Source organism: Scatophagus argus, chromosome 24, assembly GCF_020382885.2.
Source record: "Scatophagus argus isolate fScaArg1 chromosome 24, fScaArg1.pri, whole genome shotgun sequence".
In the NCBI taxonomy this organism is placed as follows: Eukaryota; Metazoa; Chordata; class Actinopteri; family Scatophagidae; genus Scatophagus; species Scatophagus argus.
Genome location: NC_058516.1, coordinates 5,406,968 through 5,421,629, shown reverse-complemented (window position 1 = coordinate 5,421,629; position 14,662 = coordinate 5,406,968). Strand labels below are relative to the sequence as shown.

General features: G+C 40.6%; 2 protein-coding genes across 3 annotated transcripts; one reads left to right on the top strand and one right to left on the bottom strand.

Annotated features, from left to right (window-relative positions):
• Positions 1-148: 148 nt before the first annotated feature.
• Positions 149-2,333, bottom strand: LOC124055369 (C-X-C chemokine receptor type 2-like). 2 transcript variants are annotated; one of them, XM_046382147.1, is made up of 2 exons: positions 2,209-2,333; positions 149-2,086 (listed from the first exon to the last, which is right to left on the bottom strand). In XM_046382147.1, exon 2 carries the CDS (start codon positions 2,082-2,084, stop codon positions 1,011-1,013), a length of 1,074 nt encoding a protein of 357 aa, XP_046238103.1. In that variant the 5' UTR covers positions 2,085-2,086; positions 2,209-2,333; the 3' UTR covers positions 149-1,010. The 2 variants fall into 2 exon arrangements, with proteins under 2 accessions (XP_046238103.1, XP_046238105.1); XM_046382149.1 differs by having other exon boundaries at positions 2,197-2,276.
• A 4,342-nt stretch (positions 2,334-6,675) lies between these two features.
• Positions 6,676-14,321, top strand: arpc2 (actin related protein 2/3 complex, subunit 2). Its single transcript, XM_046382150.1, has 10 exons — positions 6,676-6,902; positions 8,274-8,308; positions 8,766-8,878; positions 10,216-10,261; positions 10,670-10,856; positions 10,962-11,055; positions 11,212-11,338; positions 11,449-11,549; positions 12,511-12,611; positions 14,117-14,321. Exons 1-10 carry the CDS (start codon positions 6,829-6,831, stop codon positions 14,136-14,138), a joined length of 900 nt encoding a protein of 299 aa, XP_046238106.1. The 5' UTR covers positions 6,676-6,828; the 3' UTR covers positions 14,139-14,321.
• Positions 14,322-14,662: the final 341 nt, after the last annotated feature.

Genomic DNA, 14,662 nt, shown 5'->3' with positions numbered 1-14,662 from the left:
GTTTTTTGCAGGATTGTCACAGATGTTGGTATTTCCTGCGGGATCAATAAAGTCTTATCTTATCTTATCTTATCTCATCTTTCAGTCAAAAGTCACATGACTCACCAACTGCAAGTCTACAAGAATAAGTCAGTGAGCACAGGGAAAATTGCCTTTCATATTTCATTTATTTGCATGGAAGAACCTGAAATGTGAATAGTACTAACATTTTACTAAAAAAGACAGCGGTATATATAATCTTATTTAAAACTTATGAAGCATATGGATAAATAAGACATAGTAGTAAGCACACAAACAACAGCTGGATGACATAAGCATACTGCATATTTAAAATAAATGCTATCCAAGATTATTTTGTTACAAAAACTAAAAACAGACTGAAAGATTTCACTAGTGGATGCAGACTCCAGTCAATCCAATAGATGGCAGCGGTGTACCACGTAAATCAGAGGTGAGAGAGTGACAATAAATGGAGACAAAAAACTGACACACACAATAACAAAATATGTTAAATTTGACCTCATATTCTGACATTTTCCTGTACTGTGGAAATATAATGAATAATAAAATGCTTTCTGTCTAATGAAAAACAAGTGGAAAAAAGGAGTTAAATTTGTCACAGTTGATTGAAAATGTATGAAGGCGCACTGAAATATCCAGTTTAGCTTTATAATTTGATTCTTCTGACAAATCCTCTCATTTAGCAGTGAAGTCTACACAAAGTCAAGCTTGTGGTGTAACTGTGCATGTGTGAGGGCTGGTCCGCACCTTTGGTCCAGGCTGAGATATCAAACCAACGACTGGATAGATCAAGATGAAGTTGTTGCTCTTCAGCGAATGAGAGCTAATGACTTTAATGAAACATAGCTGTAGAGGATTGTTTGGACAAAACTGAGACATCAAGTCTCCGTTTGGTATCTATACATATCTAATTTATCTAGTGCATCTTCCTCTCTCTACTCAAAAGCCCTGATAAGTATGAACATATATCAAACAAGTCCATTGAGGTTTTAGAGAATAGCTCCGGTACCCTCTGAGGTCTGAGATGTCGACCTGCTGAACCTTGACCCCGATATCCTCTCTGTGTGTCTGACTTTCCTCTGAAGCAGGAGCGTCATATTTCTCCTGAACTTCTCCCCCACAAAGGCATAGAGGACAGGGTTGATACAGCTGTGGAGCAGAGCCAGGTTGCTCGTTACAATCAAAGCCAGAGTCACCGACCTCCTCACAGAACAGTCAAAAGTTATCAGATCAGCTCTCAGGATTGTGTCCGCCATCATGGCAATGTGGTACGGAGTCCAGCACAGCAGAAACGCAGCCACTACAGCTATGATCACCTTCATGGCCCGGTGCTTCCTGAAGCCTCGAGTGCGCAGCAGCCGTATGATGGTGATGCTGTAGCAAGTTATCATGACACACAGGGGGAGAAAGAAACCAAAAACATGGAGTAATATTCTGGTGGCATGCCTCCATACGGTGGCGCTGCCGATGTCAAAGTTTTCGGTGCAAGTTAACCGCCCTGAGTCAGGGCCTCGCTTTTTCACATCTCTGAAAAGTGCAGGCAGAGAGAGGGCCACACCAAAGGCCCACACTGCTGCACAGAGCAGCCGGCTGCATAACCTCTGACGACCCAGACTATCATTGGCGCGCACGATTACGAGATAACGATCAACGCTGATGCAGGCCAGGAAGAGGATGCTGGTGTAGAAGTTTGCCTCAAAGACAAGGTGGAGGAACTTGCACATGAAGTCTCCAAAGATCCACCCTCTGATCAATGCTGCAGCAAAGAACGGGAGTATTAGGGCCATCAGACCATCTGCTATGGTCAGATGGACCAGGTACACGTCAGATGGAGTCAGAGCCTGTCTGCTGGTGCCGATCACCCATCCCACTAACACGTTTCCTGGTATTGCCACTATAAAGATGGCTATGAGGAGGAGACACAGCGTTAAAGCAGGTACAAAACCCAGGGGTTTAATCTCACATGGTAACGTCTCAGGATCCACAACGTAAGGCGTGATGTTTTCCTGGTTGGTTTCATTCCCCACATCATAGTAATCCTCAAAGTTAAAGGTGATGGACATGACTATGGATGGAAAACAGATTCATATTAGTCCACTATTGCAGCAGCACGCAAACACCGATTCAGCACCTTTTTGTAAAAGCTGCAACAAGCAAGTACAGTCTGAAACTCACTTTGACACTTACCTTCTAAACTGGCTTGGCTGTAGCTGTGAAAGATGATCAACAGCTCGACACCCAAATGTGTGTGTGCCACAGAGCATCCGGTAAAGTGTGTTACATTAAGTGTGATTTTGACCCAATGTCCTGTGTGCCCCCCCCCCCCCCCCCCCCCCCCCAGTGTGTTACTGCATGTGTGTGTCATCAAATGTTTCAGCAGCATCAGGACTTCCCAGCGCAAGGCGTTTCAACATAGGGCAGCACAAGGTGCACATGTGCATTTCCATTTTAGCTGCTTCAGTTTCTGGCTCACTTTTCAGGGCCACAACAAAGTCAAGCTGATGCCATAACAAAAAAGAAGGATGTTATGCTATGAATGCCTTTGTGTTTTTTATTGGATGTATTAAACTACAACTGTATAACAGCGGGGGATTTCTTTTTAAAATTGAGGTTATATCTGGCCATTAAGCTACTGGACCCACAGGAATTTATGGTTAGTTTGTTATTAAATTTCAAAATTCAATTTATTCATCTGTAAAAACATGGTGCTTCCATACCAATGAATATGGGAAATATTTGGAAGTGTTTTTAAAAAGTGCTGGATGACAGCAGCTGCTGCCAACATGAGGTTCAGGACTCCCACGGTGGTTCACAAACAAGCAAGAAAAGCAGAACAAGACATTTCTGCCACACAAAATCACATTGTAGTTCCTCTAATTAGTGGAGTTAATGGATCATTTTACATTTTTAAGATTCTAAAAATTAAAACCAAAAAAAAAGAAAGAAAGTCAATTTTTCAGTTTGTCAGTGTCTCAGTGTGCAGGTGGAATCGCATGTGAACGTCATTTCATTTTAAGGGCCCAGAAGAAGGTCAGGAACCCCTGGCATCCAGTCATACGTTTGTGATTTTAGCAGAAAATTAATGGGTTCAAGTTTGTTATGGTAAAATGAGCCTTTTTGGAATGCAGATAAAACAACGGGGCTTTTACAAATTACAAAATGTCTCCTAACACCTCCATCAGACTCAGCAAGTCGGTAACTAACAACATTTTCTTCCATATTAAACCTTCTGACCTAAACAAAAAAAAAGATATCTACATTATTTGCATATCCTACCAAAGCCTTTAATGGCCTTTGAATTGATCCTTACACTCAAGAGAGTCTTTTTGTCCCAAATGCATGTTTTGGAATATTTAGTTCTCACTCAGCTCGTGGCCCTGATGCAAGCTGCTGGGTGATCAGTGTTGTAAGGTGTTTCACAAATCAGCTGCTCGGGACGTCGGCTGCGACACTTTCTGGAAATGAAACGCTTTGTACCAACTCTCGCTGTTGCAAAAGTTTGACATCATCCTCCTGTTTTGTTCCCTCACTGAGAAGAAGAAGACGGTCCAGTTGAATGTTTAGACCGTCGTTATTTCTGTGATCTTGCTGAGATAAGATTTGTGCACAGAAACAGTGTTACATGACATCAAACATCAGCGAGCGTGCAGAGGAAAAATGTGAGTGATGACAGGGGATGGAGCCGACAGAAGGGCCTCAGTGACTCACTCCTCCTCCTCCCCGTCCTAAACTCAAGTTAATATGTAGCAGACGCAAAAACATATCCCTTACCTCCCCTTCGTCTCTATAAATCACTCCGTTCAGGTTCTGAGAGCTAAGACGCAGCTGTCATGTCTCTGTAAGCAAACAGAGACATGAAGGCTGAGCCACATTGTCCTCCATCAGGAAGCATGCAGGTCCCCCAACGAGACTGGCCTGTTTTTAGTTTCTGGTTTCTTCAACAACATCTGTGTGTGTGTGTGTGTTGGTGCACTTTAATAAACTTAATTTAATTAAAAAAATGACCATGATAATATTAACATTAACATATGGTTTAATCTTTTTTTTCCTTTTTTTTTACTGTTTTGTTCAAGTCCAGGGTTAACTAATGAAATATCTATGCAGATTAAATTAACTAATAAGTCAGGATTGAGATAATTTATTTGTCATTGTGTACAGTGAAATGTAAGTTGGAGCCCCTGGTTACACACAGAAAACAAATGTATGTGTTAAAATCAGATCAGCATTTATGATATGCTGTATTTATATGTTTTATTTTAGTTTATTTTAGCATACAGTAACTGAACCTTATCTGTTTTGATGTTCCATTTTAAAAAATATTACTCACGATAAAGCCAAATTATTGTTTGATAAAATCTGAATAACAAAAAAATGACTTCAACTGAAGTAATTAAAGTAAAACAAACACTGTTCTGCTACTGCTCTCAGTGTCATTATCATCGTGTGTAATGCCGTACAAAACCTCACAGTTCTTAAGAAAGCATCCTGCCAAACTGGAAAAAGCTCGGTCAGTTGGATCTGTTGAGCCGACTGTTCAAATTTTTCTTCTAAAGACTTTGTTCTATCTCAACAAAACATGTAAACGATAACACGAAACTTGGCACGTACACATCTCTTCTCAGGAACCTGCATCCCAGTCCCGTTCTCTGGAAGGGCTTGATTGACATCAAGGATGGTTTTTTCATCCTGTTCCAATGAAGGGAAAATATTCATTTTGGCGACATGCATGAGTTTTTCTATTAGATAAGATGTTTCATGAGTGGCACAATATTTTGCTACCCTGTAGTCCCCTCAGCTCTTTGTTTTCCTTGTTCTGTCCTGATTCAGTTTCATTTTTAATTTGAGGATAAAGAGTCCTAAAACAAAATTTAAATAAAAAAATAAGTACGCAAATGATAATGCAACACAATAAAACGACATCAGCAAAACTTGGTATATAAATGTGTAATTTTTTTGTCACACACCAACATTTTAAAATACTAAAAATACTAAAATACTAAATACCAGGAAACTAAATACTAAATGCTAAAAAATATCAAGTAAAAAAACCCTCCTTTAATAAATCTACATTTTTAACAGCAAGTATGAAATCGATCTTGATGTTTTCTAATTCTGTGTCTACCTGAGCCTCTGGTCCATCAGTGTTTGATTCTGCAGAACTGCTGCTGTGGATACACCAGTTCAAAAATTCCTCAAAGATATCATTTCTCTGTTGTTCACTCACACTAAGAAGGAAATCTGGCACTGCAGATTATCCTGTCGCACAAAAAAACACCTGATAAGGTTTCTTTTTCATCAGGGCAGGTCAATGCAGAGCTCGTAAGATCTATTACGAATGAAAGAATTAGAAAGCTGAAGCAGACAAAGAAAAAAAGACAGACAAAAGGCATATAAAAGTATTTTGCTCCCTCAAAATGAAATACAGAAAAACAAAGGAAAAAACATAATCCTAATTCAAATGAATTCAAATGATGGTGCAGACAATAATTATGATTATCATAGTACAAATAAGGTCTTCAACCATTTTACAACTGATATCGTCACCATCGTGAATGAGCACACATTTTGTAGGCATCACTTTTTAAGGAACTGAAATGATTATTTTTATGTGGCGGAAAAGTGCAGACAAATGTCAAAAATCAACCGAAAGAAAAAAAATGAAGAGAAAACTAGAGCTGCAAGCGAAAAACAATCTTTTATTCTGCTATTTATATTTGCAGTTCGTTGATGAATCATTTCTCAGTTTTCCAGAAGCCACAGTGTCCAAATCTCACAATTAATTAAATTTACAACCACACAAAACAAAGAAAAGCAGCAAACACTGGAGAATGTGCAACAAGAGAATAATTTGCATTTTGTCCAGAAAAGACGACTGAAAAAAAATTGTTGATTATCAAAATATTTGGTGCAATGAATCAGCCTTGTTATTGATTTGAAAATGATAAATGAAAAAAATATGTGTTAAAATGTGTGGCTAATGTGCTAATGTTAAAATAATGCAGACTAATGTGCTTTGATGCAATGAGCTGATTTAGTGAAGCACATAAATGTTGCCATGTAGTTTTTAAGTTGTTAACCTTGCAGTAGTTTCTTTATTACATTCTCTAGCTTCCTCTTTCACCAAACTGCTCAACCAAAAAGCTTCAAATTGCTGACTGCTGAGCTGTCACGTATGTCAGTCATCCTGTATGGTATTGACAGCATGTACAGCCATTACTGATAATTACTGAGACACACTTTGTAATTAGAATGACTCCTATATGTCTCGTTTTACTACCCTCATACTTACCATGGCGAAGGAAAATTTATGACTTTATCACTGTTTCTTTGACGGGTGAGAACCACTGAGTTACTCTGTGTCTGTTTCAGGATATTGATTATGAAAAAATCCTGTGGATGTGTTCACTTGATTGTATTATGCATCAGACAATATGAAGTCAAAATAATAAATTAAGTTTAAACATTTGGTTTACCACTTCTGATTAACTTAATAATGAACATACCTGAAAAACTGTGCATAACAAATTTGTATATAATATATTATTATTATTATTATTATATTATATTATTCGATATTAAACAGTCAATATTGACATTTCTAATTTATTACAGGCAGCATTACGGGCATCCTCATGCTATGGGGTCCTCAGTGCAAAATACGCGGAAGCGACAGGCGGAAGAAGCCTCGGCGGAAGCGGTTTGGTCTGTCAAGGGAGGAAATTTTTTGCAGAATTTGACACAAAGAGGTTAATCCCACCGTACAGCACCGAACATCCCCCCTTTTCCTCGACACCGGCGTCCGCTGCGATGATCCTGTTAGAAATCAATAACCGCATTATAGAAGAGACGCTGACGTTGAAGTTCGATGGCGCATCCAACGGGTGAGAAATCATTATTAACACCTGGCTAGCATTGCTAATGTCAGCTAGCTTCCCCTTTAGCTTTTCTTTTTCTTTCTTCCTGAAAATGATGGCTGCATTTAATGAAGCAAGGGGGGTTTCGGATGCAGATGCTAAACATTTGCAGCTTTGCACAAGTCAGCCAGGCGGTGTTATTTGATAATTAAAAAATGTTACAATACACACAGAATTAGCTTGCTGATCCGCCGTGACTGGTTTCCCTAAAGCTGGGGTGTGTCTGTACGGTACGTGTAGTGCCAGAATATGTTACCTAAAGAACTGTATCTGCCCTGGCGGTTTTCTCACTGCCTATAGAAGCATTTTACAGTAATCCGCTAACACTGACCTGATAAATGTTAGTTAAAACATTTTTGAGCGTTTTACGAGGTCCCATAGTATGAAAGTAGCTAGCCGAGCGCAGTTCTGCTGATGTATGTGGCTAGCTTCTTCGTAATTCTAACTCAGGATAACAGTCTCACTACTGGATACTCTCATGTCAAACTATTAACTATTATATATATATGTAACTATTATCTGTTGTCTGACTGGAATCGCCATCTGTGAAAAATATTTCACCCATATTCACCATGATTCACGACAAATGAAACGTGTTTTCTGCAGAGTACAGTAACACAACAGGTCAGTAAAGATAACACAAACTGCTCATATCCGGTTTCCTTTCCCAACGCCACTGCTCATTAATCACGGTGTAACAACATCGGTATGGCTACATAGTACACCGAACTTGGTTTTTCCACTAAATCAAGGCGTTTTTTCCCTCTCCACGGCACCGTAGAGCCAGCTAGCGGCTTCTTGTTGGTTAACCATCGCCCCTCTCTCCAGTTTCCGCATTCCTGCAGTCAAGCCGAGTCAAGCCTGTGCCAGCAGCTCCCCGGAGCATGCAGAGTATGAGGCTTGGACAAGCTGCTGCAGCATTCACCGTATAGGAATTCATTTGTTACTGTGCACCCCAAATGAAGACCTTTGTTTTCATCATGTTACAGATGGGGCTTCAACTAACAAGCTTTTTCATTGTCATTTAATGTGCAGTTTTTTTTTCACACTTTCCTAAAGCCCTAAAGGGTGATGTCTTAAAAATGTCCAACCAACAGTGCAAAATTGAAATATAGCAATTTTGTTAATGTATACTAAAAATAAAATTATCTATTCCTCACAGTTTAGAAACTGGGACTAGGCAATGATGAGCTAAATGATTAATGATAATCGCCACCACAATGTGTCATCTTTTTGTTTGTGATAGGTAGAATTTTGGTCAAATTTAATCATTTACCACAGACTGAGCTGTACCGTGTTGTGCCTCATGGATCTCCTAATTTTATTTTCTCTTTGCAGAACCAAGCCAGAGGCCGTCGATGTGACGTTTGCAGGTGATATATGGCACCTTATCTAACAGCTTGCTGTATGCTGTACCTGCTGTCTTTGACCCTTAGACCTGACCACACATTTGCTTAACAGCTTGTTTGCAACTTTGATTTGAAATAAAATGGGTGTTTTTAGCATTATGAGTATTGTGAATTTTCAGGCTGTTGCAAGAGGTGTTCAGCTGTGCCTGCTGCTGCTGTCATACCGCTTATCTTCCTATTATGCAATGAACCTGTTGCACACACTCAGCCCTGCCAGTAATCACTGCTGATGTGTTACATCTCACATGTTAAAATGACTGAAATAATCTTTGGGTACTGGCACAAATTGAAGATGAATTGAGGTCGCAAATGAAGATTTGTGCAAGCACAAAGTGTGTCAGTGTGTCCAGTCAGAATTAAAGGGTTGGGTTGTCCCTGATTCAAAAACTGCAGGCTTTAATGTTGTTCAACTCTGTCTCAGATTTCGATGGTGTCTTGTACCACATCTCCAACCCCAATGGGGACAAGACCAAAGTGATGGTCAGCATCTCCCTCAAGTTCTACAAGGAGCTGCAGGAGCATGGGGCCGATGAGGTGCGACACATATATACACATACACACACACACACACACACACAAACACAAACGAAGAATCTAGAAAATATTTTTCTGTGCTTGCATAGACAACAGAGGAAACAGGGTCTTGCTAATAGTCAGTTCTGAGTTGTTTCAAATTTAAGAGCCGAAACATTCTTGTCTTTTAGCTCTTAAACTTGAGCTTCACAGCCTTTTAAAAAAAGCAATTGTGGTTTTGTGACACTCTGTATCTCCGTTGTGCAAATCATAAAAGCACTGTCACTGAAAAGTGCAGGGAAGAACACTAGTCCCATTGTTTTCTTTCTGGTTTTGTTATCATTTTGAGACATAATGTATCAAAATAAAAAAAAATGAATGAGGTAATGTTTGCTATTTGCACACACCTCCACCTCACAAGCTCTCTTGCCATGTAAGGAAGAAAGCAGCTGCCGATGCTTCTGGTAGAAACAGGAAGTGAGTTTGTGTGACTCACCCCAGGCGAGGAAGTGCTGACTGCGGGCAGCAGCCTCTGTGTACGAATGTCTTGGCTGCAGTCCAGCGACTTCGCTTGCTTCTTCCTTATAACTCCAGAGCACAGGGATAAATGAATGGTCCAACTGTGTCACATTCAGTCATTCAGTCAGGGGAAGGAGTGTTACTCTGCTAAAGAGCTTGTTTTTTCTCACACATTCTTATTTGTTCTTCCTCTGAAATGCTGCTCAGGTTAGTGTTACAAAGAATGTAGGACCTCACCAGCGTTTGTTTTGACTTGTGGTCGTACGCCGTTGCCATACCTAAGTTTGATTTGCATAATGTTGTAAGTCCACCTCACTTCATTCCACAGTGACAGGTATCCATTAGAGAGGAGGTCTCCATGTTAGGATTCTAACCTCCAGGAGACACACACCTCCTTCCTGCAAGTTTGTTTCTTTGCCTGCTTTTATTGGTGGTGGCACTTCTGGTCTCTCAGACCGCCTGCTCAGTCTCAGGAGATTCCCACAGGCCATGAAATGCACTGAAGTGTTAATAATCATGAAAAGCAAAGGATGGCTTTTGAAGTGCCTGTTAGATATTTTTATGTCAAAACAAAGTACATAATCGGCAGTATTTTTAACTCTTGGGACCCTTTCTCTGTTGTTGCATTGAAGAAGCTGAGTCAGGGCCTGCCTTGAGAGCTTGGCCTTGAAAAATATGTCAAATTAAATTTTCAATTGTTTTCCTGTCTTAATTACTTTTTTGTTTCAGAAGTTCCTGTTGCTTTTGTCTTTGTGTCATGTCTTTTCTGTGAAATACTTCTCGTCAGAACTGAATTTAGAGAAGTGCGACACGACTGAAGGTCATATTTTTAATTACAGCTGCTCAAGAGGGTCTATGGGAATTTCCTGGTTTCAGCAGAGGCTGGTAAGTACTCACAAGGTTACTGAGCTCATTTTCCGTTTTTTGCAGACAACGCTGCCTTTGAATTACTGCTTGAGATATTAAAGTCCTATTATATCAGATCAGTTTAAAGATCCCAACACCGACAACCACCATGTTTACAGCAAGTATTTGTTAGTTTGTGGCACCTCAGTTGTTCCTGTAAAGTCAAGATGAAATGAAAAATGCCCTTTAAACCCTTTAAAAACCACTTATGCAACAGTATATTCAAGTATAAGTTAAATTTATTGCATTCATGCACACGAGAATTAATTCACTTGGAGCAAAGTGGTATCTGTGAAACACGATGGTCCCCAACAAGCCATTAAGCTGTGTGTATTTTTGTTGAATTTGTTGTCCTCGTGGCTCATTGTCTTATCGGTGTCCTCCCAGGCTACAATGTGTCCCTCCTCTACGACCTGGACGCACTACCAGCCAACAAAGACGAGGTTGTCCACCAGGCGGGGATGCTCAAGAGGAACTGCTTCGCCTCGGTGTTCGAGAAGTACTTCAAGTTCCAGGAAGAAGGCAAAGAGGGCGAGCAGAGGGCCGTGGTCCACTACAGAGACGATGAGTCCATGTGCGTGGTGGATGAGTTTGAAAAGCTCACAGCACTGCTTTCATTTTTATGGTGAACATAGTTTCTGTGGAGGTCCTGAACCTCTGACGTGTTCTGTCTTCTCAGGTATGTGGAGGCCAAGAAAGACAGAGTGACAGTGGTTTTCAGCACAGTGTTCAAAGACGACGACGACGTCATCATTGGCAAAGTCTTCATGCAGGTGTGTGACGCCATAAGTACATAAAAGTCATTTTGAGTCCATTTGGTCAGGTTATATTGGACTGAAGCCCAATGAGAGACCACTGCTGAGTCCCAACTATTTGAAAAAATCATAAAGTGATAACTAAAACTCATAATGTGCACTTGGTTTGCGTAGGAGTTCAAAGAGGGTCGGCGAGCCAGCCACACAGCCCCCCAGGTGCTGTTCAGCCACAGGGAGCCCCCACTGGAGCTGAAGGACACAGACGCCGCTGTCGGGGACAACATTGGATACATCACCTTTGGTCAGTAGCTGCTAAAGAACCATCTGAAACCTTCGCCCCTATTGCAGCCATACTACAGCGATTATTAAACAGATCTGACTATTGTAAAGATGCCATTTTGATGTTTTCAGTCCTGTTCCCACGTCACACCAATGCCAATGCCAGAGACAACACCATCAACCTCATCCACACCTTCAGGGACTACCTGCACTACCACATAAAGTGCTCTAAGGTCAGTTCAACTCACTATCAGAATCAAAAGCTCTACTAGTGTGAGTTTCCCCTCATGGATTTGTTTGTCAGGTCAGTTTTGTCTTTGATACTCTTTGGAATGGGGTTTACAAAAAATGTCGATCTCAAGAAACTCTTAATGATGTTCTGAAGTACAGTTCTTCAAAGTTTTCTGTAAATTATTTGCTTTTTCTTAAAAAAAATATAACACAACCGGAACTTGTCTGTGGGGAGACCTGAGGCTGAGCTACTTTTTGAGTTTGAGCGTCCACTGCAGCTAAATGAACATTCAGAAGGCACCTGTCAAACACACATGTAACACATCAAGAGTGTTTTAATCACAGGCTACAAACAAGGCTTCTTCTGTAATAGCAGGTCTTTTTAGTGCCTTACAGTACAATAGAAAGTACAATGTCAGTGGTCATACAGGTTCTTAAGAGCAGTGTTTGGGTGGTTGTGTACACATTTCACAGAATGAGACGCACTTCTAATGGTTCCTCAAATGGACTCGCCTCCACAGTAAACCATAATCAAAGCACTTCTCGCATGACTTGGATCTCAGAGGGATGTGTTAAGCTTTTGAATAAGCGTCTGGTGTTTAGACCACAGGTAATTAAACTGAAGATTGGGTGTTTGTGCCTCAGACAGCAGGGAGTCTGCGTGGGCGACACGGCTGATTGATTTATGAACAGCTGTGGGTGGGTTAAGCTTGAGAAAGATGAGTTTATACTCTGTTAAAACAGCCATACACTGTTGTCCCTGTCTCTGCCACACACTGTGTTGAAGCACCTGACACATTTTATTCTCTCAAGAATTTCCCTTCAGGGATAAATAAAGGAATTCTGATTCTGATTCTGATTTAGTCTGCATGCGTATCTTCATTTAGATTCGTTCCAAGATTAGTGGAAGGCATCACTGGTGTTTTGCACTACAAATAACTGATAAAAATCTCTCCCCCGCAGGCCTACATTCACACGCGTATGAGGGCCAAGACGTCAGACTTCCTCAAGGTGCTGAACCGCGCTCGACCCGACGCCGAGAAGAAGGAGATGAAGACCATCTCGTGAGTAGTCTCTCCTCCTCTTCGTGTCGACACTCACCTCGGATTCCTCGTCCCCGTTTGTGCACATCAAAGATTCTGCGCTGAGTCAAAGCGTTCGTGCCAATAAAAACAAAGCAAGATAAGGACCGGCAAGTTTGGCAGTTTTGTAGACATGCTGCTGCTGCTATCGAAGGATCTTTTGGATCCATTGTGTCCGATTTTAGGATTTGGATCAACAGTTTAATGTTCAAGCTTAACAGATTAAATTTTGTCTGAATCGTATCGTCTTTAGCCTCCTTGCTGGCTGTTGCACTTTTCAGACCATAAATGAAGACCCCATTTTGCCAACAATAAAAGAAATAAACTTATTACCTTTTAAGTTTCTAAAATCATCACCAATGTGGACAGACGTGGACATTAACTGAAACTTGTGAGTGTTGCACGGAAGCGCACAATCATGAGGCAGTTTCTTCAGCTTTTGTTAGTCAGTTCCCGTCTGCATTTGTAGTATCTGCAGTATCTTTGTGTGCTTTTGAGGTGTGTTTGCCCCTCACTGTTTTTGCAGTGTTTGAAGTGAGTCAGAAAGAAATTTCTACAGATATCTGCTTTGTTAATACCTTCAAACAGCTGCGCATACAAAGTAAAACCCTTTTCTGAAATATTTGTGAAAATATATTCTACAGGGGCACAGAGTGTCTTTGTCATGTGGTTAATGTGTAACTGCAATAATTAGGAGACCCCCCCGTAGCCTCGTCACCTTTACGAGTTTCAGACTTTTCACACAAATCCTGTGTTTGACTGCGAGGTATTAAAAACGTTGAACGATGACATGAAACTATCAGGAATGTAGAACCGAAATGGAAGTGTCAGTCACACGTGGCTCCATCTGTTGACAAAGATGAAGATTAAAGCATGCCACAAATATCTCACTGTAACCAGTATCACTAACCCATTAAATTGCTGAGCAGGTTCACACAAATGGAATTTTACATTTGCTGTCAGAATGCAAAACAACCAAACGGCTCAAGCTTAGGCATGAAGATAAGTTTTGTTTGTTTCAATGTGGTGGCAAAACGACAGATGCATTGTTACACTTCCAAGCTTTTGGTTTTACTTAAAAGGAGGAATATTTATTTGGTTTTTTGCCAAAGTGAGACAGTTGACGCAACGCTCGTTCCTGAAACGGTACAGGTGGCGGTTTTACTGAGTGGTTACCTCTCAGATTGTTTCTTGGCCAGTCTCTGCTGGCTTCCTGGCAGCCTCACAGTGACAACAAGACATGTGAGAAGTCATGTGAGATATAAAGTGTTAATTAGTGAGCTTTGAGAGCAGGTGGGCAGCCTTGTTGGCTGTAATGGTATTTACCCAACAGTTATTAAAGTGGGGTCAATCTTCTCATCTCTCAACTCTCAGCAAGACAACAAACATTCCCCAAAATGTCAGAATGTCCTCTAAAAAGATTTTTTGTTTTGTGCGGCAGCTAACGTATATTTCTTTGATTTTTTTTTTATTTTTATTTTTCCCAGTGGAAAGACGTTCTCACGCTGAGGCCAACTCACACCAGAGAGATCCAACCCCCCTTGGACATGCCCAAACGCGCTACACTGAGACTCAACGCCACATCGGACAGGAATCAAGGACAAATCGAGAATTCCCCAGCCCAAACACGAAAACGTGTCCAGTCTGTTTTTTTTTTTTGTTTTAATAAATAATAATGTTGGCTCTGTTTAGGGAAAGCCAAGGCTCAAGTTTAATGGAAAAAGGGCATTCCTTGCTTTGCATAGTTAAAGAGAATTATTAGTCCTATATAAATATATATATGAGAAAATTGAAATTTTTGATACGATATCTTTTACTCCATTTGGTACTCTTGCTTGCCCCTCAGCCCTCATCATGCGATATCCACGTGTTGGATGATTTCAGTCCTCCCTTCCTCCCTCCTCGTGCTTTCATGTCGTCTGTACCGTTGTCATTTGAAAAAAAAAAACTAAATAAATCACTTACAAAAAAGCGCTGTGTGCTCACTTTGTGTTGTTGACTTTTGAGTGAAATTTTTAGACTTTGGCACAACA